Source organism: Sturnus vulgaris, chromosome 18 (assembly GCF_052056855.1).
Source record: "Sturnus vulgaris isolate bStuVul1 chromosome 18, bStuVul1.hap1, whole genome shotgun sequence".
Classification (NCBI taxonomy): Eukaryota; Metazoa; Chordata; class Aves; order Passeriformes; family Sturnidae; genus Sturnus; species Sturnus vulgaris.
The window spans coordinates 4,454,325-4,479,491 of record NC_142260.1 but is presented as its reverse complement, the minus strand read 5'-3'; the positions used below and the strand labels follow the sequence as shown (position 1 = coordinate 4,479,491).

At 48.2% G+C, this 25,167-nt stretch overlaps 1 protein-coding gene across 2 annotated transcripts in view; it reads right to left on the bottom strand.

Moving 5' to 3' along the window:
• Window positions 1–1,273: 1,273 nt before the first annotated feature.
• The window catches only part of PLCB2 (phospholipase C beta 2), a 40,322-nt gene continuing 16,428 nt past the window's right edge, over window positions 1,274–25,167 (bottom strand). For both annotated transcript variants that reach the window (XM_014878843.2, XM_014878841.2), the window contains exons 4-32: window positions 23,032–23,172; window positions 22,290–22,369; window positions 21,948–22,001; window positions 19,850–19,925; window positions 19,385–19,485; window positions 18,929–19,095; window positions 18,584–18,730; window positions 18,181–18,338; window positions 16,237–16,319; window positions 15,791–15,875; window positions 14,484–14,655; window positions 13,626–13,723; window positions 12,837–12,933; window positions 12,635–12,719; window positions 12,231–12,355; window positions 11,117–11,271; window positions 10,625–10,789; window positions 9,565–9,664; window positions 9,194–9,298; window positions 8,154–8,239; window positions 7,965–8,061; window positions 7,744–7,797; window positions 7,016–7,226; window positions 6,647–6,818; window positions 5,616–5,692; window positions 3,935–4,030; window positions 3,585–3,642; window positions 2,510–2,596; window positions 1,274–2,288 (exon numbers count right to left, since the gene is read on the bottom strand). In XM_014878843.2, coding sequence (XP_014734329.2) covers window positions 2,016–2,288; window positions 2,510–2,596; window positions 3,585–3,642; window positions 3,935–4,030; window positions 5,616–5,692; window positions 6,647–6,818; window positions 7,016–7,226; window positions 7,744–7,797; window positions 7,965–8,061; window positions 8,154–8,239; window positions 9,194–9,298; window positions 9,565–9,664; window positions 10,625–10,789; window positions 11,117–11,271; window positions 12,231–12,355; window positions 12,635–12,719; window positions 12,837–12,933; window positions 13,626–13,723; window positions 14,484–14,655; window positions 15,791–15,875; window positions 16,237–16,319; window positions 18,181–18,338; window positions 18,584–18,730; window positions 18,929–19,095; window positions 19,385–19,485; window positions 19,850–19,925; window positions 21,948–22,001; window positions 22,290–22,369; window positions 23,032–23,172 — 3,405 coding nt within the window. In that variant the 3' untranslated portion in view covers window positions 1,274–2,015. The remainder of the gene's footprint in view (window positions 2,289–2,509; window positions 2,597–3,584; window positions 3,643–3,934; window positions 4,031–5,615; window positions 5,693–6,646; window positions 6,819–7,015; window positions 7,227–7,743; window positions 7,798–7,964; window positions 8,062–8,153; window positions 8,240–9,193; window positions 9,299–9,564; window positions 9,665–10,624; window positions 10,790–11,116; window positions 11,272–12,230; window positions 12,356–12,634; window positions 12,720–12,836; window positions 12,934–13,625; window positions 13,724–14,483; window positions 14,656–15,790; window positions 15,876–16,236; window positions 16,320–18,180; window positions 18,339–18,583; window positions 18,731–18,928; window positions 19,096–19,384; window positions 19,486–19,849; window positions 19,926–21,947; window positions 22,002–22,289; window positions 22,370–23,031; window positions 23,173–25,167) is intronic.

Here is a 25,167-nt window from a genome sequence, read left to right as displayed (position 1 = left end):
AGTAATAATCTAGATAACCTTGGAGAATCTTGACATGTGGGATATATATAGGGCAGGGAGAGTGTCTCTAAAATGGAATAGTTACTGTGCAGCAAGTCCTTCTCTGAGTGCCTTAGACATAGCAGCAGTATCTCTGTTATGGAGGTAAAAAGGACTGAGGTCCTTGAGGTCCTTGTCTCCTGTCTGTGTCCCTTGCTGGGGTTGGTGTCGTCCTCTGCTTTAGGCATCCCCATAATCTAATTTTTAATTGTATAAAGGTTGACCTCGCTTAAGTGAGTGCTTGTGCTGATGCTGTTGGTAGGAGCAGCCTGTGAGATTGAATCTGGCCAGCCTCGCTTGGAGTGTTTGTCCTGCCTGCCACAGTCCCTGTGCAACACAATCTTCTTTAGAGTGTGGCACTGGAGAAAGAAAAACTCCTGCAAACCCCAGTCCTGCTGTTGTGTCCTGGCTTTCCATGTGTGTCTCTCTGACTCAGGTTTATTCTGTGGGATTCGTTTCCAGAGAGGGTTTGAGGGAAAAGCCCAATCCCTGCAACTTGGGCAGTTTGTGGAGAAGGGGTCACCCTGTGCCCTGTGTATTCTGGTCTGACATGGATGTCTGGGTTCCCTCCAGGGAGAGATGGGACAAATTTTCCTTAAAAATAACCTCTGGAAAGCTCCTCTGGAGGGGTGTGAGTGGCTGAAGCAGGTGACACACTGGTATAGGGTGCAGGGCTCAGTGCTCCTGTGCTCTGGTTTGGAACTGGATTTAAGGTAAAATCTCCAACTGCTCCCTTGCTGCAGTTGGACCTTGCTGAGATGTTTGTCCTCTGGTGAGGAAGGGCCTCAAACCACCACAGGGACAGAGACAGGTGGACAGAAACACACAGACCCACAGACACTGTGACAGAGACATGAATAGACAGATGTGGAGACACAGGAACAGGGAAACATGGACAGACACACAGAGGACAAACAGAAGAATAGACACAGATACATACATAATATGAACACACAGAGATGCATGGATGCAAAGACAGACATGATCACACACAGGCACAGAGAAATACACATGGATACAGCTGGATAGATGGACACAGACACACAGTGTCACACTGAGACATGGATGGATACACACACACACACGGACATAGAGACACAAATGGACAGACAGACACAAACATGGACACATGCAGACACACACGTGAACACAGGGACATGGATACACCTGGATATGGCACACACAGCATCACAGACACACACTAACTGCAGCTAAGTAACAGGTGACCCAATTGTTCATGAACAGCAGTGTTTTATTTTTTTTTTTTTTAGAAAATAAATAGCTCAGAAATATACAATACATAATTCCAGTACTCTGGAGACACCACAGGGGAGATGTGGACTCCTGTTGGGTGTTCAGACTAGGCTTGGAACATGCTCTCTCATACCTGCTTGACCTGGGGTTTGTTTTATAGCAGCATTTGTAATCGTTTATTAATGCAGCTTCAGGTTTAAATGTTTTCCTGTAGGACACACAGCCTGCTGTGGTTTGCTGTGATTGACCTCACTTTCTATCCCCATCCCCACCTGTGGTGTCTCTTTGTATCAGTGTTTAAGGGTTTTTGTTTGGTTTGTTTATTGCTCTTTCATTGAACCGTGTGGAAGATGTTAGGAGGAGTTGGACTGATGTGAAGGGATGAACGTGAGGAACGATGAGGGAACTGACTCTAAAAACTGGTCTGAATGCAAAGTAAATATTCCTGTAGCTGCTGCTGTGCTGCCAACAGAGAGCTGGTCTGCGGGCACAGGCCCTTTCCCACTGGTGAAATACCTCAGAGCTCAAGCTGGGGAAGACAGAGGGTGAAGTACTCTGAAGGGTGAGCTCTCCAGACTGCTTCCAGATGTCTGGGGTAATGTACTACATTCCTGAAGGATTTCAGGAGCTCCCCAGAATGGAAAGGGATGGATTAGTTTGTGAAGCTGTTTGTTACTTCACCATATACCTTCTTGGAATGAACAGTAAAGAAGGGACACATCTCAGAATATGCTCTCTTCTATCTCCACATCCATTCCTGCTCCCAAGGGCTCAGTCATTGCCAGTGTAAGCCTGGACACCTCTGTCACTGGGATATTTGCTTCCAGTTGGTCTGTAGAGCCTTGTTTTCCTTCAGGAATGCTAGGACCTCCTTCCTTCCCAGTCTGTGGCTCTCCAGAAAAGCTGGCTTTGGTGTAGTTCTTCACCATCTCCTGAACCTCCATGTTCAGAGCTCTCAACTTCTCCTCATATTCCACCCGTGCCTGCTGCTGGAGCTGTAAATGGAGAATCAGGCAATTCCCACACAATGGAGTCAAGAAGAGAGACCAGAAGCTCTGGGATGAGCTGTTGGTCCTTCTGGACTCTGTGTGGGCCCCCTCATCCACTTTCTCACCTCTTGGTAATGGGTGAGCTGAGAGTGGCAGTAAAGATTTTTCCTTTGGGGTTTGGACTTCTTGTGCTGAGGAACAGCCCTGACCCTAAACATTGTCCTTACCTGGCTTTCTCTCTCCTTGATGGACTGGAGACTTGCTGCCTGCTTCTCCTCCAGTTTCTGCTGGAACCTGCCAGTCTTCTCTGTCACCTTTAAAAATAATAAATTAACCCCTCTCAGGTTCCAGTTTTATAAGCAAGGGCTTTGGACAACCCAAGCTCAGCCCAGCAGGGTGGGCCTAGAGCAGCAGCCTGGACTCAGGAACACTACACCTGGCAGGTGAGTGCACACAGGCACGTGGGACATAGGACACAGACATACAAGGGGACACACAGACACAAGGATACATGTACTCACACAAAGACATCCAGATGTGTCTAGATGCATACAGACACACCCACACTTGGACACATGGACAGATACACCTGGTTACAGGGACACAGACACAGATTGACAAACATACATGGATATATACACCCATGGACACACACAGGGATGCATAGACACACAGACACAAAGTATCTCTGACACAGGGACAGATGGAGACACACACACACACGAACAAACACAGACTCACACAAGGATGCAGACACAGATGGACATAAACACACACAGCTATGGACACAGTGGCAGATCTACATGGACAGGCACAGAGGCACACACATGCACACAGACATAAATGGACACAGGGACAAATGGATAGAGAAGCACAGACACAAAGACATACATGGACACAGATGGGCATATAGACACCTGGACTCATGGACACATCCACTCAGATACCCAGACAGACAGAGAGACTCAGGGACACATTGAGACAGACACAATCAAATGAACACACAGATATAGACTTGGACATACACAGCTACACAGACCCAGACACACAGGCATGAACACACAGGAACACGTACACAAACATGGACACAAATGCTGACACTTACTGACAGACAGACATGGACTCAGCTTTGTCTAGCACTGGTCTTCAAAGGGCAGAGCTGGAGTCCTCGAGGTGTCTTTACTCCTGCCAGGCTTTCCCATTGTTCCCCAGCCACTGGTTACAAATGCCCTGGACACACCAACTGAGTTCCCCTGCCCACTCCCCAGCAGAACCCAGAGCTGCTGGCGCCACAGAACTCACCCGTTTGACTGTCTGCACCACTTCCTGAATGTGGGAGTTGTTAATTTCTTTCTTCAACCTTTAAAGAAAATTATAAAACCCTGTAAACTTCAGCTGTTCTTCTTCCATAAAACCCATTTGTCAAGTACTAATCAGTGCCATACTGATCAACAGGTACATTACAGTCCCATGCTGTCCTGCAGAGGGAGAAGCTGCTGTAATTTTAGGAAGGACAAATAAACCACCACTCAAATTTGGCTGAGCCATAAGGCCCAAATAACTGGATGCAAAATGCTACTTTTTCAGCTTCCAAGTCAGCAGGAGACCCTGCATCCTGCACAGACAGAATCCAGGAACATCCACTCCCGCACCTCTCCTGAGCAGCCTTGTCACTGGTATTCCTCAGCATGGCCTGGACCCGCTCCACTCTCTTTGCCTCCATCCGCTTCTTAATGTCTTTAATGTTGCTGTGGAGAGAAGAAAAGGAGATACAGGCCTGGTTACCAGCCCCAGACAGCAGAGCAGTCCTCCATCCCCACAGCTCTCTGGAGCACTCTGCTACCCAGAAACACCAAATATGGGAGACTGTGCTGCAGGAGGTCTGGAGTCTTAGGGATATTTTATGTCCTGAGTCAGGACATGGGGGGCAGCACTTGCTAAAGGCAAGTGTACAGGAAATTTTCCCTCCTCCACTTTCCCAGTTTCCAGTCTATCCTCCAGTATCTATGTATATATCATGTTCTGTGATGTCACTCATACTTTGGAATTTACCTCTACTTTTGGATTTCACAGCTCCCTGCCATGAGAGGAACAGTACTTAATTTATACACAATGTGACAGAGGGGCCTGAGACATTCACTGGCTGTCCCACCCTTCTTTCCAATGAGAAACAGTGAGCAATCATTTCCCTCTTCCAGACCATTCATGATTTACACATTACTGTCACATTCCCTCAAACATCTGTTCTACTAGCTGTCCCATTTAATTTCTTTTAGCACACAAATTCCTCCTCACTGCTGGCTGTTCTTGCTCTTTCAAAGACTTTTCTTGTTTGAGAAGGGGACAGCTCTATGCAGATGGATCCAGTGGCACAAGGCTAACTCAGTCTTTTTTTTTATTTCCCTGTACAAGTCCCAAAATCCTGTTTGCCACTTTGGCCACTGCATAGCTGGGAATGAAGAGCATTCACAGCAACTGAAGACCTCTTACCTGAGTGCCAACACCAATGCACAGCTGGACTAGGGCCAGGGTTTTCCATTCCGATTATATTTATTTCTGCTGAACTGAACTGCCATTTCATTGCCTGTTGCTCTAGATCTTGAAATCTTTCTGGAGCTTCTCCCAGCCCTGGAGCTGTGACTGTACTAATGACATCCTACTGTCAGCAAACCATTACCTGGCTACTCACCTGTTTCCTTAGACTTGCCTGAATATGCTGAATAGCTGAGTAAAGAGGCCCTGACTTGGGACAGGACACAAAAAGAGGGAGTTTTATCTGAATTTACAACTAAAGACTGAGACAGGATTTAATGGGAAGTAGGAATGAGTGAGGATTTTAGCTTCAGGACAAAGTTCTTCAAGAGCAAATGGATACATGTCTGGCTAGAAACTGGTCAATTGATTCTGTCAGTTTGTTTGAATACTGGAGCCAAGATGTTCAATTCACTTAGAAGATGGAGCAGTCCTCTGGAAGGGATTAATGTGAGGTCCTGACTGCAGGAGACAGAGGTGGCAGCCAGGGACCAGCAGTGCTGTTTCCTATTCTTCCCTATCAGTGGCTCCAGGCTGCTCCCTGCAGATGGAACTCTGTATTCTGCCTGGAGCCCTGTGGCAGGAACACTGTTCTGGGGATCACAAGACGCATCTTCCCCCCATACCACTGTGTGAGGTCCCATGTCACATCCCCCTGCCTCAATTTCTCACCAAAGGAAAAGAAAACCTTCTCTTCCCCATTCTCACTCCCTAGCTACAGAGCAGAGCTTTGAGATCCAGCAGAAAGTGCTGCCTCAGAGCAGAACTGGGCATTATTTGTGATTTCAGTGCTGTATTTACCTTTCTGACGTGTCCCTCAGCACCCGCAGCTCAGCTGCCTGCTTCTCCCTGGCCAGCTCCAGGATCCTGGCAACTTGCTGTTTAAGAGATGAACACAAGACCAATAGAGAACAAAGGATGAGACACTGCACCCAAGTCGGCTGTACACCTCCCTGCATTGAATTTCAGGAGCAACAGATTCCAAATCCCTGAGGCTCAGTGCAAACTTTGGCAGAGGAGTGAGCTCAGCTCTGCATGCAGGCCACACTGTGCCAGTGGACTGACACTTGTGAGACAGGAAGGTTTTATTCCTGACTCCTCTCCCAAGTAAGAAACCTGGTTCCCAGCCAGTGCCCAAGTGTTATTTTCCCCTCAGGGCTGCACACAGCTTGCAAGAGGCGTGTCAAGCCTAAGGTGGACCAGGGAACTGAAGATTTAAGATGTATCAGTGCAAATTTCTTCAGAAAATGCTAATGAGAAAAGGCCTCCCAAGCCTGGCATCACTCCCTTTTCATTGGAAAAGAGAGCATATGCTGGATTTACCACCACCATCCTATGGCCTACACTCTGTTCCCAGGCAGCACCATGGCTCCTTCTGGCCGTGGCTGAGCTCAGCCTGCAGGACTCTGACTTCCACCAAGTCAAACAGCAGAACACGCTCTGAGGGTGGCACTGGTGAACCCTCAGCCCACCTCCACGTCACCTCAGCTCCCAGGCTCCCAGAGAGGTGGCACCTGGCAAGGTATGAAGCCACTAAACACCACATTAACTCCATGCTAAGGCATCAGAAGAGCTGGAGCAGATGAAGCCTGATGTGCTTCAGGGCAATGCTAATCTTTTTTTAAAAAATATCAGACATATAAAAATGTTTCTGCAGGATTTTTAGGGCTTCTAACAAATAAGTCTCATGTCTTCATTCTCAGTTTCCTGCTGTGACAATGCATGTGTCAGGTGTGTTCTAGGCCCACATTCCCAAGCTCAGTTTAGTGAATAACTTGGGATTATTTGGGCTGTCCCAGGATACGTTTTCAGGTGACACTTGCAGCCCTCACCTCAGTTGCGTGCTGCTCTTTCTTCCTTCGGATCCGATTGTGGTGCTCCTCCCCAAGGTGGATGAGGTCCATCTCCAGCCTCTCCCTCAGCTCCACGAGCCAGTGGTGATCGATGCTCTCTGCTGCTTTTACAGGATTTGCACTGGTACCAGCATCACTTGGGGTCACACTCCTGCAGAACAGGATCAGGGGCCGTTCTGCTTCTCACCATGCCAATACAATCCCAACCTTCCCACCCATCCTCAGTGGGGACAGCCCAGGGATGTGCAGATGCCTGCACTGCTCCATCTTCCTGCAGAGAAGAGGAGCCCATGTCTCCCTGGGGATCCTTGGTTTGGTTTGGGAAGGTGATGCCCAGGCTGTGGTTACCTCTTCTTCTGGGTTTTCCTTGTGCGTATTGTCCTTTTCTTGCCCCCAGGGAAGGCCTGCTCTGAAAAGAGTGCAGAGTATTTCTGCAGCAGCTCCTCCCTCTGTTTGCTTCCCTTCTGCTCCAGCTCCCTCAGCTCCTTCTCCTGCCTCTTCAGTAGCTTCAGGAAGCGCTTCTTCTGCTGCAGCTCAGCAAGGGTGATTGTCTCAGGCTCTGAAACACAAAATAAAAAGACTGAACAGGGCCAGCTCCTTCCCAAGGCTTGGAGTGGGGAAACTAGAGCACACAGCTCCAACACATATCCCTTGATCACCACATCCAAACCAGAGCCCCCTCTGCTCCACACCTTGGGAGGTACATATTCTGTCCTGGTGAATACTTCTCTTTAGGAGTAACTTCTAAAAAAGTAATGTACATAACAGTTACTTGCCAACATACCCTGAGCAAAACAGGTTTCCTCTTGTGCCTTCACTTCAGTTCTGAGGCACAATTAGGCCCCGTGTTTGCAGGAATTAGCATCACACTGCATTCAGGCACCCAGAAGCAGGTGAACAACACATTGCACAGGGAATGAAAGTGTGCTGGAGGAGACCTGTCCTTGAGCCTCAAGATTCCTGGGATTTGTCTTTAGTGCTGGATACACCAGGCAGGGTTAGGACATGTCTTTTAAATTTGGAAATGTAAGATGACAGGCAGGGCCTCAGCCCAGGTGACCAGCATGAGGAGTTACCTGTCATCTGCATTACTTCTAACAGGGCTTCATCCTTGGTGAACACTGCTGCTCCTGAAATCCCAAAAAAAGTTCCTGTTAATGTCGTATCTTGGAAGTCCAGGTTAGAAATGGACAGAGCTCACCAGAACACAGCCCGTGTGAAGGATGTTGGTATCAGTACAGAAGAATTAATTAAGCTGCCACAATGCTTAAATGCTTGGGAACTCTTGGAAACTTACCTGTGGACCCGTTAGAGGGAGGAATGCAGGATTTCCCAATGAAGCCTGCCACCCCGTTAGTCTCAGCAGATGAGAGGTTTGTCTGTGTGCCAGGCCTCTAAAACAAAGATCAAAGGTAAATAAAAACTCCATTATTTCAGGCTGAATCCATGCAGGGTGCTCTAGAGAACAGAACCTGGAAAAACTCACCTCCCCTGAGGTATCCTTGAGCTTCATCAAGCGTTTGTCCTGCAGGTTGAAGAACTTGATGGGGTTGGAGAGGGCAATAGTGAGATCTGGAAACAGAGAGCAGGGATTGGCTTGGGTAGCAGACAATTCATGGACTCATTTTCCCTGCCCAGCACAGGACACTGTGAAGAAGGAATAGTTTGTGTTCTCTGCTTGTAACCAAAATCTCCCTGACAGCACAAGGCAGGGAGGAAGAGAACCTCCTTCACCTCAGACCCAGCCCAAGGCCATGGCTCACAACTGATGTTCAGGGCAGGTCTGTGAAGTGATTTTGGGAACTCTGCTCCCAAAATCCAGGGCCAGGTTAAGACTTTTCCCACCTGCACAGATCCCTGCTCCAATTCCAGTTCAACATTGTATAAACCTCATCTTTTTAATAAAAATGTGATAAACCGAATTTCTCAGGATTTCCCCCGTGAATAAGGTTCATTTGTATAAACACAGGGGAGGAGACAGCAAACATGAGAAGTATTCACAAGAGCTCCTGTGGCTGATGCTGTTGCACCCTGTTGGTGACACGGTGTTGTCACTATTGGTGACAACTGTTGATCCGTCTGGTGAGGCTTCTGTCACATCCAGCTCTCACCCTTCTCAAAGGAAGGTCCCCATATCTCAGTACCAGCAAGAACCTCCCTTCTCTTCCAAAAGGGAAGGGCATCACTCCCTAAAGCCCTGTTCTCTGCAGCCCCTGGGAGATGTCACCTATTCCCTGAAGGAAACCTCTCCCTGCCTCTGAAAAAGAGCAGGGCTGAGCCATTCCACACTGGGGCCTGGCACACCTGCCCTGCACCTCAGGTGGGAACCAGGCCAGCTGCAGTGGGAGCCTCCGAGCTCTTCCCAAGGCAGCGAGGCTGTGACAGGATGCTGGCATGCGCTCAAGTCCCACCCTGACAAGGAATTGAGGGTGCAGCAGGAAAGCATTTCCCAGGCTGGAAAAATGCTTCTGAATCAGAGTTTGAAGGAGGCCAGAAGCACCCCCCGCACATTCCAGTGCTCCCTACCTGCCCAAGCATCCGGCACGTAGTCCTTGATCTCCAGGAACACGAAGAGGGCGGGCATGGTGAGCGGCATGTTGCTCTCGCTGCGCAGGCACACGTGGTGGTAGCCTGGGGCAGAGAGGGGAGGGAGCTGAGCTGGCGGCATCCTGTCCCTCCCTGTCTCTGCTCCAGCAGCCCGAGGTCCTCGTTACAGGAGGGCATGGTGAGTATATCATGGGATAAAGCCAAGGCTAGAACAAGGTGGATTTGAAGCTTCCACTGCCTGTGGGCACGGAGATTAAGGAGCAAACTATGCAGCTGTTTGTATCGTCCTTATGGCTCCCACTGGACAGGTCTCAAGGGCACAAAAGCTGAAGGAATTCCCACTGATTTACCTGGGTGCATTGCGATGATGGGAATGATTCTCTGGCCAATGAACTTCCCTCCTTCTTCCCAAGCCACAATTTTGAGAGACGCCAACTCAGGCATCATGATCTAAGGGAAAAGCAGAGTAAGGCACCAGTGTCTTTGCCTCTGACTCCTGATAGCAGCACCCTTCTCCTCCTTTCAACCAAACAATTCCATCTCTTCCAGGACAGCACTGCCTATTTCTGCATCTTGTAATTTAAGGGCACAGTTTATCATAGACATCATAGCTGAATGCCCAGAAACTCCACCAAACAGAGGCTTCTCACCCTGCCCAGGATCACAGGTTACCCAAAGACAAAAACAGGGCAACAAACTCTCCAAACCACTGCTTTCAGGAAGAACTCACTAGAGAATGGAATGAACTGGGATGAATAATTTAGCAAACATGGTAACATTGCTAATAAAGGCTTTTGACTCCCTCCTTCCCTGTATTCTTGTGCCATAAAATTATTCTGCCAGGAGTGAAGCCTCAGAGTGTTTCTGAAAGGAGGATATTTCAGTCAAGTAGGCTGAAAATATTTGTAGCTTCATACTGTGCCTGACAAATGAATTGTATAATGTGTACTTGACTTAACTTCCCTGTGCCCTGCAGCTGGATTGGTGATCACTGAATTCCTGGGGAGAGACAGGGCAGATTTCTGTGTTCTGGCACAACTGAAAATTGGTCTCATTACTGCTCCAGTTTGGCTGTTTCTCACTGACAGTTTAACCACAGAAATTCAGTTCCTTTCTCGTGCTGGAAGTTTTCAAAACTGATCAGTCTGAAGAGGGCATCACAGAGGGGAGACTTTGGATGCCTGTTATTTCCAGAACCATTCCCAGCTACCCCTTGGCTGTTCTGGGAAACATTGATGCAGAGCTGTTTTGGATATTGCTGTTTGGATGTTACATGAGAGTGTACAAAGCCAGGCATGAGGTGTCCAGAGGAGAATCCCTTCTGCTGGCACTGACCTCTCCCAAGGCAGTGCTCATGGCCATCAGGAGCTTTAAGGATTCTCTGTCTAAATTTCTATCAAATGTTCTCACCTTTTCAAAAACAAAAGCCTCCTCTTTCCACACTGGGTTAATGGAGTTGGCCGTGGAGGTCAGTTTGGTTCTGTGCTTGCGTTTGGCGTCCCTTGGCAGCCCAAGGAGCTCCACTTCCACGTAGGTCTTCACACTGCGGTCCGAGAGGAACTGACCAGAGAGCACCTGTGAACAACACACAGTGAGCAACTGCTGAGAAGAATAAAACAGAGAGACCCACCCATTCCTTCACCCCAAAGTCACACTCCCACCCCAAAACAGCTTTTCTGCTCCAGCTCTTCTTTTACCTCCACCCTATTTCGTGCTTCAACACTTCCTCTCTCCCCATCAGCACAGCCTTGGCTGCCTCTGCACAGCAGATGCTCATTTTCCATTTTCATATGATTATGATTAATTTAAAATAGCGACAAGTCTGGGAGTTGCCACAGTAACACTTTCCCGCACTGTGAGTCCCCCAGGATGACACAGGAGGGGTCCCTAGGCTGTACTTGCCGTGACACAGACAGTAGTGGCCACCAGCCCGTCGATGCGGTCCACAGAGAAGGGGTCGAACTGCTTGTCAGGGCGCCGCATGAACTCGTGCTTGAGCAGGTACCCACACTGCCCATTGAACTCGAACAGGGCCATGTTCTGCTGCATGGGGACATCTGAGAGCAGAGCAACACAGTGAGACAGGGCTGGGGGGGACGGCAGCCTGTGTGCTACGAGGGAGCTGAAAGCTGCCGGAAGCTTCCAGCCCCTGCCAGCCCACAGCTCCTGAAGCCGTCTTGAAAACTAATTAAGCCTCTCAGCACCCTACAGGGAAAAATATTACAGCAGCTGTTGTAAGGAAGGGAAGTGGTTTGCTTGTGCTTTCACCTTAAGTCATGGGCAGAACTAAATTAAAACCTGCTTTAAGGAGCACCCGCTATTTTTGGGTGGGAATAAGTAGCTGCCTAAGCCACTTTGCTCCTTCCCCCTTTCATTTTGGGCCTCCTCAGAGTCCGTCTTCTGTCTGACACTTCTGAGGACACTGCCTGGTGGTTGCTGCACCTGCCTGCACTGTCATCTTCTTCAGAACCAACCTTGCACTGGCTCCCTTTTGTCTCCTATGCTCTATACATAACAGCCCTCTGAGAAAGGAAGAGGGGTAAGGTGCAGCTTTCTCTCAAGGCTTTTTCTTTCCTTCTTATGCTGGTTGTGTGGCAAGGAAAGGCCCTTCCTCTCTGGTCAGGTCAAAGCCCTGGAAATAGCAGCACAGACAGGTCAGTGCTGTGGGCTGATGGAGCTCTGCCTCTGCTTTGTAGAGGGAGCAACTTGGGGGATGGGAGCTGCAGGTGCCCTTATGGATATGATTAAGTGTGACATTGTGGAACAGGACAGCCAGGGACACAGGGTGACAGCAGTCCACGTATGTGTGTGTGTATGCCAGGTCTGTACTGGGCATGGAAAAGTGCTGTTGGTCTGTGAGAGATCAAATCACAGGAGAATAGCACTTTGGGAAAAGACACATGGAATAATAACCAGGGAAATGGCAGAAAAGGAAGAGATGGGGACCAGGAGTACCCAGGGACCAGCAGCACCCGACCTCACCTGCTCAGAGGCCAGAGCACACCCCAAAACTCACCCATGGTCTGGAAGTTGAGTGCCACCATCTGACAGCCCACATTCCAGAACATCTGGGGCTGGTAATTGGAGGAGTCCATCCGGGTGCCTTTGGGGTAAATGCGGCTCATCTGCCACTTGTTGTATCTACAGGCTCTATAGGAAACAAGTTGGGAGTGCTCCTGTTGTGCCCTGGGGCCAGCCCACATATTGCCATTATAAAAACTGTTGGAGCTCTGCTACCAAATGCTCACAGCCTTCCAGACAAGACCCCAGAGAGGCTCAGACTCCTAGTCCATACACTTTTCACTTAAGGACAAGCATCTGGCAGCCTTGACACTGGCTACAGCAGGATGCATCCAGTCAAGCATCTCCTTCACACTCCAAGCACCCAATGGCACTGGAAGAAGGCTGCCAAAAGGATACTCTACAAACTGCATGGGGAACTTGCTCAGTAGATCGCCAGCCTTCATCTCGGTGAAGGAAGAGATGACATAACTCCGGTTCTTCTCTAGGAACAGGAGATTGCATTTAGGAGCAAGGCACACCCAGTCCCTGTTCTGCATGGGGGACTGACAGAGCCAGGAAGCACTTGGCCTGGATTCCAAAGGGACTGAGCCTGACTTACTGGCAGAGACCTCGAAGGAGTTGAATTTGATGGGCTGTATGTAGTTAACCAGGCTGGACATCTCCTCGTACGCCGTCACTTCCAGGCCAGCTGTGCCCTGAGCAGAAAACAATCCAAAAGGAAACACATGAAGAGACCTTCCCTGGAGATGAAACAAACTGCACTGGGGCCTTCCAGACAAAGAGCTCTGGTGGCTGCCCTGACCAGAGTGCTCCAACTTCTCTGGCTTCCCAGTCCTAGAGCTCCATGGTGGGTAGGGGCACAGAATCTCAGGTGGCTGGGCAAAAATGAAATCAAGGCACATGGAGAGGTTCCAGGGAGGATGTACAAAGCCCAGGACCTCTCTGACCCCTCAGAACATGGAGTCTGGGACAAACTGTGGATATTGTTTTTCCTCCTCTCCAAAGGATACCAGGGAGATGGAAATGTGAAATAGACTTTTTATTCAAGGGAATGCTGATCTCCTCCCTCCCCCTTCAGCAGCAGCACTTTCAGTAACAACTTCTCAGACCAAGGCTAAGCCTTTCCAACGCCCCCAAGGCAAACAGTTATCTCCAAATCATACAGAGTCAGCAGTAACCTCTGCCACATTCTTTATGCTTGCAACAAAATTTCTCTTCTTCTGTTTCTCCTGCAAAAGTCTTGTTGTGTGGGGGATGGAAAGCTCCTGACAGGTTCATTCCCCTTCGCACTTTGGGTTTGATCTATTCAATAGGGTGAAGCCCCAGAGAAAAATGGAAGTCAGCAAAAATCCAAACAGAAAAGGAAAAGAACCAACAGTGATAGCACCTCATCTGACTGCATCTTTTTAATTTCCTCTTCATCCAGGTTTCTGAGCTGGTCATCCTCTTCCTCTGGCTCCTCTTCAGCAACATCACCTGCCCAGACTAAGCACACAGGCCCTCATCAGTGGTATGGATCAGGAGGACACAGACAGGACCCTGCAGGCTGCTGGCAGTGGAGGGCTCTGCCAAACCTCACCACCAAGTAACGCTGGAACACCAAGGGGAAGAATCCTACAATTTTATTGGCCAAACCCAAATATGAACTGGTACACTGAGGACCAGCACACCCAAGAAACCAAACCATTCCTGCTGCAGACTCCGCTCACATCAAGGAGTGGCAATCACTGGGCTGTTTCCCCTCCAAGGTCACACATATTTGTGGGAATAAATGCCCATTTCAGGTGTTCTGCAGTGGTGCTCACCTTGTCCTCACACGTGCTCTTACCATGATAGGGACTGTTCTACCACAGGGGCCCTGAGCCCAAGACGTGACAGGAAGGGAGGAGAGAGGGGCTGAAGGTTTTATGAACCTCCAAGACTCTCATGGTGAAGAACTAGGCTGTGGTGAATTTGTGGTGATCAGAGAACCATGAGAAGTAAAAACTGTTCCCCTTCCCTCAGCCCAAAAGCCAGAGTGTATCAGTGGATCACTAAGGGATGATGGGTTGGTTGTAAATGATCCTCTCTTTTGGTTGGACAAAGTGTTCAAAGTATTCTGATGATTTAATTTCTCTTACAGTTTTCTGCTACTGCTTTGGCTAACTGATTTAATGACTAGTGCTGCCTTGCCCCAAGCTTGTATTGGGTGATTTAGATGGTTTTGCCTATTAGTTTTATTAGTCCTCCTTCCCTTCATACATACCAGTATCTTCAGCATCCACAGAAGTTGGCAGCTCAGTTGTTTCTGGTTCCATGTTCCTCCCTTTCTTCAAAGAGCTCTGCCTCTTCCCAGACATAGATTGGTTCTTTTTGTTTTTAATCAAGATTTTCCTTAAGAGATCTTTAGGACTTGGCAGAGGAACTCCTGGCTTCAGCTGCAACAGATAAACTTCATCACAGAATTCAAACACTCACCTCTCCTGTCCCCCTGCCAGTGCACAGACATCTCTCACCCACTATACTCCTAATTTCCTCCTTCTGCCAGCATATCCCACTAGATTAATGCACATTTTTCCTAAGATTTCACCTGTGATTTCAGACCAGCATTTTGCATCTCTCGGGCTCTGCCAGGCTGCCTAGCCTCCCATCCTGCTAAAAAATATCCAGCTACATGGCCTGAAGGCGTCCCCATACCTCTGGCTTCCCATTCCACCTACTTCTCTCATCATATTCCCAGATCCTCAGTCCCTCATCAGAACTCAGGCCAGATTTAAACACTGCCTGCAGCAGATTTAAAAAAGATCCCAGAGGAGGTGGCTCAAGACAAGGACATGTGACAGATTGCACAGACAGCAAAGGCCTGTTAATAGCTTAGCTGATCTCTTGAACTGTTCCCCCCTCATCCCTCTGTTCCTATTGCCTGGACGTGGGGCCGGACAGTGGACAGCTGCTGCTGGCTCACTGCTTCTTTCCAGCTCTTCATTGGGTGTCAGTGCTTTCAGACAGATGCTTGGGCCAGGTGTCCCTCCTGTGTGCACCCCAAGGACCTACCTGTGCCCTGCAGAACACAGGTCCTGCTCAGGTGTTTAAAACCATGTCCCCTGGCAGGGCAGTTGTGGCACCAAAGGTGTCACTGGGCCCACACAAATATCTGTTGTACAGGTAAGATGAAGATTGGGGTCAAGCAGATGGGGAGCTTTCCTTAGTTATTCCAACTACATGACACTGACCTGCCCACCTCTGCCTGGAAGGGAATATTTCCAGGCTAGGAGCAGGATTAGGCCTTTGCTCCTGTTTCCAAGTGCTGACAGACAGAGCTGGACCAGTGCTGTGAACAGAACACACCTGGTACCTTTGGTATATCCTGGCCACCCAGAGCTCAGTGCCCAGAGCCCCTCAGGTGACAGAGTGCTAAACAAGAAAACCTCTGTGACAGAGTCTTCCACCCTTCCCTATGAAGCAGGATCCATATCCATGGCATTGTGTCTGCTGTGGCACCTCCCAGCACCAGGAGTGACCAAGTTTTCCAGAAAGGCTCCCCAGTGGCCTCGTGCCCCAGCTCCCTCGTACCGGGTATTTCTCCAGTGGCTCTGTCAGCAGCATGTCTCCAAAAATAGTTCGGCAGTACTCAGCCATCTTTGCCTGCTGCTTGGGCCTAAGAGAGATCAGGCAGGAGTGAAGAGGAAAGCAAATGCCCAAATCCAGAGTTTGGCATGATCAACATCCATGTCTTCTATCCAGAAAACCATCTCAGCTGTGCAGATGTTAAGATCCCATTCCCAAGCCAACTCCCATGTTCATACACTGCAGCCCCAAGGTAAAAGGCTGCAAAACTGTGATCACCCCACTCTGCAGGCTAAGACTCATCTTTCAGCTCTCACCCACCTTCAGTTGGTTCAGAAACCTCAATTAATGCTTCACTTCAACTCAGCACTTGCTTAAAACCCAGAAGCCCTTGCCTGTGTATTTTCTGCTCTGGACACAGCAGACAATTCTCCCAATCACCAAATACTCACGAGTCCACATGGTTCTCAAAGGACAGGATCACAGGGTATGGAGATGTTTTAAAAGCACTTTCTGCAATGGCCTCGATGGCATCCTGAAGGAGAGGCCATGGTCAGAGAGAAGCCCAGCACTCATTAATAATAGACACACAGCTGACTTCCCACTGAACAGACTCTGAAATTGTCACTCAGGAGCTCCTTTCAAAGTCACTAAACTTCTCCCAGTAAGGTGAGAAGTGTCATCTTTTATACACCTGCCCAGATTTCCAGCTCCAGAGGATCTATGCTGAGCTAAACTCAACAGCTTGCACCAAAATGAAGCTGAAGATGCCAGAAGGTGAATTTTTGGTTTTGCTGCACAGGTCAATGTAGACATCACTGCACGTGAGAGCATCTGGCCAGAAGGACAAACCCCTGCCCCAAGCACCTTGAACTGGCACAGAAAGGCGTGTGCAGCACCAGATTAAACCACTGCAAACTCTATCCATACTTACCTCTGAACCTGTCCAATTTTCTATCATTTCTGCTGCTTATAAAATCCTTTTGCCTGGCAGCAGAGAGAGCTGGAGTGTTCAGTCACCAGCTGTGCTGACATTTCAAATGCAAATACCATGGAAACCTTCTCAGCATTAATGATGTAAGAAAAAATAATAATATTTTCCCCAAGCTCCTGTTAAACTGCCACAAATTTTCCTTTCTGGTGCTGCTAATTGGTAAAGAAGTGCCATTTGCTCCTTTGCAATTACAGACCCCTGATCATCCCAAATCTTGGATCAGCCATGACCTCAGCACGGAGGGAGGCTGCCACAGCTGGTCCTCCATGGACCACTGGGAGTGTGTCACAGAAGCCTCAAGGCTCTGAGGAGAAGCCTCAGACAATGCTACTAAAAGGCCACAGGAATTGTAGTGGAAGGAAGGACTGTGTGTTATGTAAAACCAAAACCCAGCATATGCTGTGCTAGCAGGTTACAATTTCCTTGAGGAATGGTCCCAGGCTTCAGCAGAACTCTGCAATTACAGCAGCTACAAATGCCATTATTTCTGTTCTATCTGCAGTGAACTGCTGTGCAAAAAGCAGCAGTGATACCACAGGGCTTTGGAAATTACTGAGTCTCAGGATGACAATATCTCTGACCTTAAGAACTGGTTTGGTTTGTTGGTTTTGTTCCCCCTCACACATAAATATTTTAGTAACAGCGAAGTGTGAGAATTAGGGGGAAGATACAGAAGAAAGAGCTGGAAAAAAAAACATCTAAAGCACCTCTACCTGTTGGCAGCAGCTGTATAAAGGAGTGCAGAAAAAAAGTCAGTGTGATGCCTTTATTTGTAACTTGCAAGCTGTAGATAAATGCCCTGTACTGCCTGGCTTTGTGCTGTGCTTCCGAAGCCTGGGAGCTGAATCCTCAGGGAAGCCAGCTGCTCCACAAAACACATTCCAACACTCAGGTCATTAGAAAGGAACTGAACCCTGTTCTTTCAAAAGCCTCCATTTGAGGCTGTCAGCCACAGAAACTTGCTGCAGAGCAGAAGATAAACTCATTTTAACTGTGTGTTTTCTAAAAACCCTCCTGTTTGCTCCTCTGATGTGCCTCTGTCTATAAATCCACGAGCCTCATGGCACGTTCTGTGCATCCATCCCGTGACACAGCCCTGTGTACACACACATCTCTGCTCAGTCATCTCTCCATGGCTTCCACCTGACTTCCCACATTTCCCTCAACCATCCATCTTCATCCAGCTGTCAACCTCTCTGCTACTCCTCCTATTCCAAAAATGCACAAACTCCAACCTAGTGCTTATCTGTTCACTTTTCCTTCCACCCACATATTCATTCACTTGTCACCTCGCCATCAATCTTTTCCTCTCAAACATCTTTGCCCTCAGCCATCTGGCTCCCTCAGCAATCAGTCTAAAAGCAGCCAGGGGAAAGCATCCATGGGGAAAGCTCTTCCCTACCTTGAAGAGGATCTCAGTTGTCATGGTGAAGCCGTGGGTGATGATGGGCTCCTCGTCTGGGGGCCGGCCCTTCCAGCAGTCCAGCTCCACGCAGCGGCAGCCGGCCAGCAGCGTCTGGCGGTACATTTCGGGAGAGGACGTCCCAGAAAACTGCCCAGCTGCAGGAGAGAGGCTCAGTGTTAGCTGCTCACACGGGACAGCTCCTGCACACACAGGAGCAACAGGGATCTCTGCCAGCCTTCAGCAGATGGACACAGCAGACTGACGAGGTGTTTTCAGTTGCAGGGCAACACTGCTTCATGCCACACAGCATTTAGAGTCAGCCCAGCCCTCAAAACCCCCAGGGCACGCACATCTTCTGGGCTGATGTGTCCCTGGGCGTGCCTGCCTGGCACTGCCGTACCTGTCAGATAGGTGTTGTGTGAGGAATTGATGTAGTAGTGTGAGAGCGGCTGTGTCATGTCCTGGTACAGCATCAGCTTGTCCAGCACTATCAGGTTGTTCTCGGGGCCACACAGGAACCAGACCATCCCCTCTGGAGACAGCTGCCCTGCACAACAAACAGAGCTGTTAATGATCACCAAATATGGTTCTGGCACCTCTTTGGAAGAGGAAAGAGTTGTGGGAACAACAGGGAGTTGCGGGAACCAGGCTGACTGCTCCCCTGGGAAGCAGGATGGCAGAGGGCACGAGATCTGCTCTTTCATCCCACCTCTATAGCAAGAGCTTAGGGCTGAACAAGACTCACCTCTCTGGATGTTAAACCCGCTGGGCTCATACTTCTCTATCAGGCTCTGCACCTGCTCGGGTTTGGCTGGAGGGAAGAGGATGTCATTGAGGCGAGTGTCACGCTGCTTCTTGTTGATGAATTTTGCCAAGTGCTCTTTGGTCATGTAGGGCTTTGCTTTTAGATGGCTGCAGTGAGAGAATCACAGAGGGGCAGAGGTAAGGCTTGGGAATTACCCCAGAAATCTTTTCACATAGAAGAGGTTGATCCTTCCTCAGGTTGAACCTCCCTCTGGGCCCTATATTTCAGGGTCCTCATCCTTTTTATTCAGGCTGTGAATGAAGGCATTAAGTGACCTGAGATCCTGCCCTTCTAAGGCTTAAGGTCAGACAAACCACACAATATTAAATCCCTTCTTCCTGTCTATCTTCTGTCACAAGAGACCAAGTTCTGGGCTGTGGCTTGAGTGAAACTTACTGTGAGGTAAATATCTCATCAATCTCGGGCCGTGGACACAGATTCATGAGAAATGTCTTGTACACCGGCTCAGGGAAGTCCTCAGGGTTGATGGCATCATTCTGAGAACACAATGAAGATGTGTCAGGACCACAAATCCCTGACAGCTCTCACCTGTCATGAGCACCCACAGCTCAGCACTTGGCTGCGACAACCCCAGTGAGTGACTGGAACATCTGGCCTGGTGTTGCTGCTCCTTGTGCCACACAGTGCAAATGTTGGAGCCACAGGTGTTACTGGAAGAATAACATCCATAAGAACTGATGCCAGCAGGCTGGATTTAAGGCCTGGCAATGGCAGGGTAAGGTAAGCAACTATGAGCATCTCGGCTGATGGTTTTTCATAGCCAAGAGCATCCCAGTCAGGGCAGGGAAAAAGATCCTTCTCAAGCTCATGAGACTTCTGAATACCCAGAGAAACCCCTACCTTGCCATTTGGCAGGTGACAAGCACTTAATGCTTCTTCCACTCTCTTCTTATCTGCAGGGAACATCTGAAAAATACTGACCAGATGGGCAAACAAACATCAGCATGGAGCAGGAAAGAGGTCGAGGGGCCAGAGCTGCAGGCAGTGCAGGACACTCCAAATGCACAGCAAAGGAGACAGGCAAGACAACTGTAAGCATGAACCAGCAAAGACAGACAGTGTTTCTCCAGGGGAGTAACCGAGGGACTGCATTTGATAAACCTACACAGGATTTTTCAGAAGTTCTGTATTTCTGCTGTGGACTCTGTAAGAGCCCTGTCACTCAAAATCCCTCCCCTGTCCTTTTCTGCCCCTCTTGGAAGTGCTTCCTGTGGTACTGTGGAGAAGTAACAACAACTGAACTTTCCCTCCTTTTAGAACATCCCTGCCAACAGCACCATGGTCTCCTCCATGGATAAATCCAGCCTCAGTTCTGTTAAGCTCCTGGAATCACAGGTGCTCACAGCAAACACGGCAACAAGGAGTGCCCTGTGCTGCCAGGTGGGAGTGCCTGGTGGGGGCTGCAGCAGCTCATGCAAACTCTGCCCTTTGCAAGGCAAAACTACAGCAGCCTTGGTGTGATTCCAAAGGGATTTGCATATTTAAAGGTAAGGCAAATGCTCTTGGAATTTTCAGAATTTTCAGTTTTGAAAGCCTTACATTTACGTGCACCTGGAGATACTGAGTATTTTTATAAACCTTGTTCTTAACCTGGACTATTTAATGGTCTGCATTTTTACCATTCTGCAAGAAAGGCACTGAGGAAAGGTACATCCTCTATCAGATTTTTTTTCCAGTTTGTTTCAGAGGAATAAGCTGGTTTCTCCCTGCAGCAACGTTACCTTGCTTGCATTTTAAAGATTAATTCAAAGCACTCTTCCCTAGTGTGTTATTCATTACAGACCTACACGTTTTTAACAGCCCTTTGATGAATATTCTGGTTTCTGACAATGAAATTCTGCTGGTTGGTGGTTTAGAAAACAAATAACAAAAAAATGTTTAGTGTCGAATAAAGCTCAGCCTTCCAGGAGCCCATTTAGTCAGCACAGCCCTAATCCAGCACAGCTCTGCCTTAAAACACACCCTGGGGTCTAGTGTTTACTTGGGGAGATTAGTGCTCACCTCTTGTAATGCTGTAACACAGCACAGACCTAGAGCAGAGTGGTTCAAAACTTCCCAAATGCACTGTCTGCAGCTCCTTATTCTTAAAACAAAAGGTAATTTATGGACCCAAAATGGAATTCAACATGGCAGTGCTGCCTTTTGTCATTCTACGAGCTAAATCAACACAGAGGAACCACAGGACCAGCCCTGGAGCGATTTTACTTGGGAAGACACTGAATGGCACAAAATCAATTCCAGATTCATGCCACATAGTGCAGGGGAGAAGGAACAGGCTGTGCTTTGCTTCCCATTCTAATGGGAGCCCTACCTGATGCACAAGGCCAAGCTGGGGACAGGGAAGGACAAATCTCCAGCTGTTCTGCTCCTAAACCAGCACTAACACTGGCCCAGAGGCTGCTTTGCTCTCATGCACATCCAGAGCAAAGGCTGAGGGATGGAGGAAGTGAGGAAGGACTGGAGTAGTCACACAAGGAGACAGGAGACAAGAAAAGCAAGGGAGACCTGCTGCAGGTGAGCTGGGGAGTCCAGCAAAGAGCTCTCCAAATAGAGAACTCCTTAAAATCCTTACAATGTAGGGAAACAATCCTACACCTCATCCACCTTTCAGCTCAGGTTTGCAAAATAATTTGTGATCAGAATTTTACCAGAGTTGCTTTGTTTTGTTGATTTTTTTTCTTGGCAACAACCAGCAAGTGATATCTGTGGCTTTTAAAGCCATTTCTTGCTATAGATGAAGGCCATAAAGTCTCCATTCCAGATAAATTATGTGCCACCTAGGTGCAGCAGAAGCACTTCCATGGACACAGAGGGGAAGTTCTCTGCCTCTTAGGTACAGGAAGAGTGGACAGCTGAAGCCACTGAGCAACTATCCTCTCACCAGTTGCTCTGCCTGTAGTCTGACTGAACACACAATGAAACAAATATCCACACTCACTTCCGGACAGGAATCTTCCCCTCTTCATTCAGTTGCAACTTCAGCTTCACTAGACTGTGAAAAAAAACCCAAATAAGATTACAAAAATCCATTTGTACAATCTTAAGAGACCCTACTAAGTAAGAAGAAAGGGAAAACATGCAATAGGGAAAACAATCTAACAGTGAACTGAAAATTGGGGTCCTACAGACCATCAGCTTAACCTTGGCATAAACCAGGCCTTGGTCTGGAGGCTGCCAAGGGTCCTGGATGCTTAGAAGTCTTTTTTTTTTTTCCCCAGTACTGTCAGAAAGGGCAGGACATGGATGTTTCAGAGAAAAAGGTTTCTCAGAAAGGACTTACATTTTCTCGAGGAAGGTGTAGCGGGGAGCGTTGTACGTGAGGGGATTCCGGGCAATGGCCAGAATATCCTCAGCCCAGTCCTGGAACAAACAGCACACAGCAAGTTGGGCACTACTGAACTGCTCCAAGAAGTACACAGCAAACATGGAAAGGGCACAGAAGAGGGATGGTTTGGGTAGGAAGGGACCTTAAAGCCCATCCAGTCCCACATGCAGGGACACCTTCCACTATCCCAGGTTGTTCCAAGCCCTGTCCAACCCAACCTTGAACATGTTCAGGGATGGGGCAGCCACAGCTTCTCTGGGCAACCCGTGCCAGGGTCCCCCCAACCTCACAGGGAAGAAATTCTTCCCACATCCAATCAAAATTTACCCTCCTCCAGTTTAAAACTGTTACCCCTTATCCTATCTGATACTTCTAGGCTTGACTCTATCACCTTCCTCCTGCCTATAAACACTAGGAACTGAAACTTTTCCACTTCTCAGCTGCCTATTCATCCATACAAAACACATGAAAGACAACAAAGGACCAGTGTTCTACTGGTCCTTCTCTGTGCAGGGCAGAAGCTTCCAGAACAACAGAGATACCACACCTGACTGGAACATAAACCTACTTGTTTATAACCTTGTCAGCAATGCTGAAAGGGCTCAGGGTCCTGTCTTCCCCTCTCCTTTCCTGCTCCCCAGTGAATGCCCCAATCCTTAGTGGGTCCCTGTACTTCCATGACTTCAGACCCTGATACCTTGCAAATATTCTCCTTGTAGGACACAAAGTTATGGAAGGTGAGGTCGACCATGTCAGGGCCAGATACAATTGTCAGGGTCTTCAGCAGGAAGGTGCTGTAAGGGTGATCCAAGTTAAAAACCTCTCGGAGCTTCAGAGACTGCAAAAGAAACAGAACAGATGGGAGTAATTGGAGAATGAGAGAAAACTACCCCAGAAAAGCAGACCCCAATACACACATTGGCCCAAATTCACAGAAAGCATCCCACGGGTTGCAAAATTGCTTAGTGCAATGTTCTTTTCCTTGGCTTTCCTTATTTTTTATCTTTATTCTGGAGCTTGCATTACTGGATCCTCTGTGGGACAAACCACCATAACTAACGCCCCTGCACAAGTCTGAAAAAGTTGGAGCCTGCTCTTAAAGAAATTTCTTCTGAAACTTGCAAACAAGCAGGGGAAGGTTTGGCCTGTTTGTGCCAGAGGTGTATAACCACTTGATTTTATCAAAACACACACACTAAAAAATGTGTTAGTGTGACACCCTTGTATGTAAATGTAACCTCCCCCCACAAGAAAGATTTTTTTTGGACCCCCTGTCACCTCAGAGATGGGTTCTTCCCCTCCAAGCCACATTTTCTGCTGCTGTTAGTTGCTAGTAGTGGTTTTTTCCATAGAAATTCCAGTACCCTACAGCAATGGCTCACCAGAGACTTGTTTTGTTAAGTGTAAGGCTCATCCGATTAATGGTACTTGCATTGCAGCACCATATAAAAGTATTTATAGAATCCTTTAAATTATTTAGCATTTTCTGCATTCCTGTGCATGGTGTCAAGGTATCCAAGGTATCCCAGAGTTTTACTGATGGTGCTGTTTCTAATGGCAAGATAAAATTTCCATTCCTAGAATAAAGCCCAGAGATCCATTATCTGAAGTGCAGGACAAATCCCTGTCCAAGCAAATACTGTCAGAGCACCTGCTCCTTTAGAAACAGGGAAAAATCCACAATCTGGGATTGTTAAAGCAGGTCAGACTTGAAAGTTAAACTGGAGCTGGAATCTGAGCTCACCTTCAGGTTTCAGTCTGCACCACGACACACACAGAACGGTATACACATTTTATAAGGAACTTCAGAATTTTTTTAACTTCAGTTTCCTAATTTCTGGAGCATTTGCATTTTTGACACATCTGTAGCAAACAGGCATCTAAGAAAAACAGGATGGGCTGGATTGTAACTCAGGATCATCTGATTGCTGTCTCTTATTTTGGAAAAGCACCTCTCCAAGAGGGTAACTCTGAAACTTGTTTAATCCCAGAACATTTGGAGGGAGGAAAGCGAAGGAATATGACTTGCCTATTTTCTACAAGGGAATTTCTAAAATGGCTCCTTCTTGCCTTGTAAGCCATTTTCCTTTGCAGAACTGAGCATCACCAAACACCCACACCTCCTTCCCACACTTGTGGCAACTCCTTGTTGGAACTCAACTTTCCAGTGCCAGCAGCAAAGTGTTGGGATTCTAACTCCAAACTTAATTTCATCTTGCAAATGCACCAGCATTTGTTCAGCTCCAGGGCTGTACAAGGAGATGAGGCCCAAACAATGGTGAACTTGTGGTTGTGCTGAACTCATTTCCTGTATTTGTTACCCGGGGCTCCTCCCAGCCCTTCCTTCTCTGCACGCTGCTCTCTAGCAGATATTTGTCACCTGGCTCTCTCCAGAGCTCTCTGTTCAGGCCATGTCCCCAGCAAGCCGAGCACTTTTGCCCTTATCCAGGCAGTGATGCATCCACCACCCAATGAAGATGTGGAGAGAGGACCAGAGACTGTGTGCAGGAGTTCTGAACCTGATGACACATCGTGACTCTTTCACAACCTGCACTCCTTTAGCACCTTGTGCCACAGCTTCACTCTGGGATTACTCACTGTCACCTTGCAGGTAGCCATAAAGGAAAAATAGGAATTGCTGCATGAAAAGCAGGACACGCATATTTAGCCATGCAAATCAGAAGGGAAACACTCTTAGCAAATCCCCTTAAAAAAACCCAGACAAGCAGAAAACAACCTACTAGCAGGGTGGCTGAAATATGGGTGTTTCACATCCCACCCTCCTGATTTCCCTAAGATCCTCAGCTGTACAGAGATCCATAGTCAGAGAGAA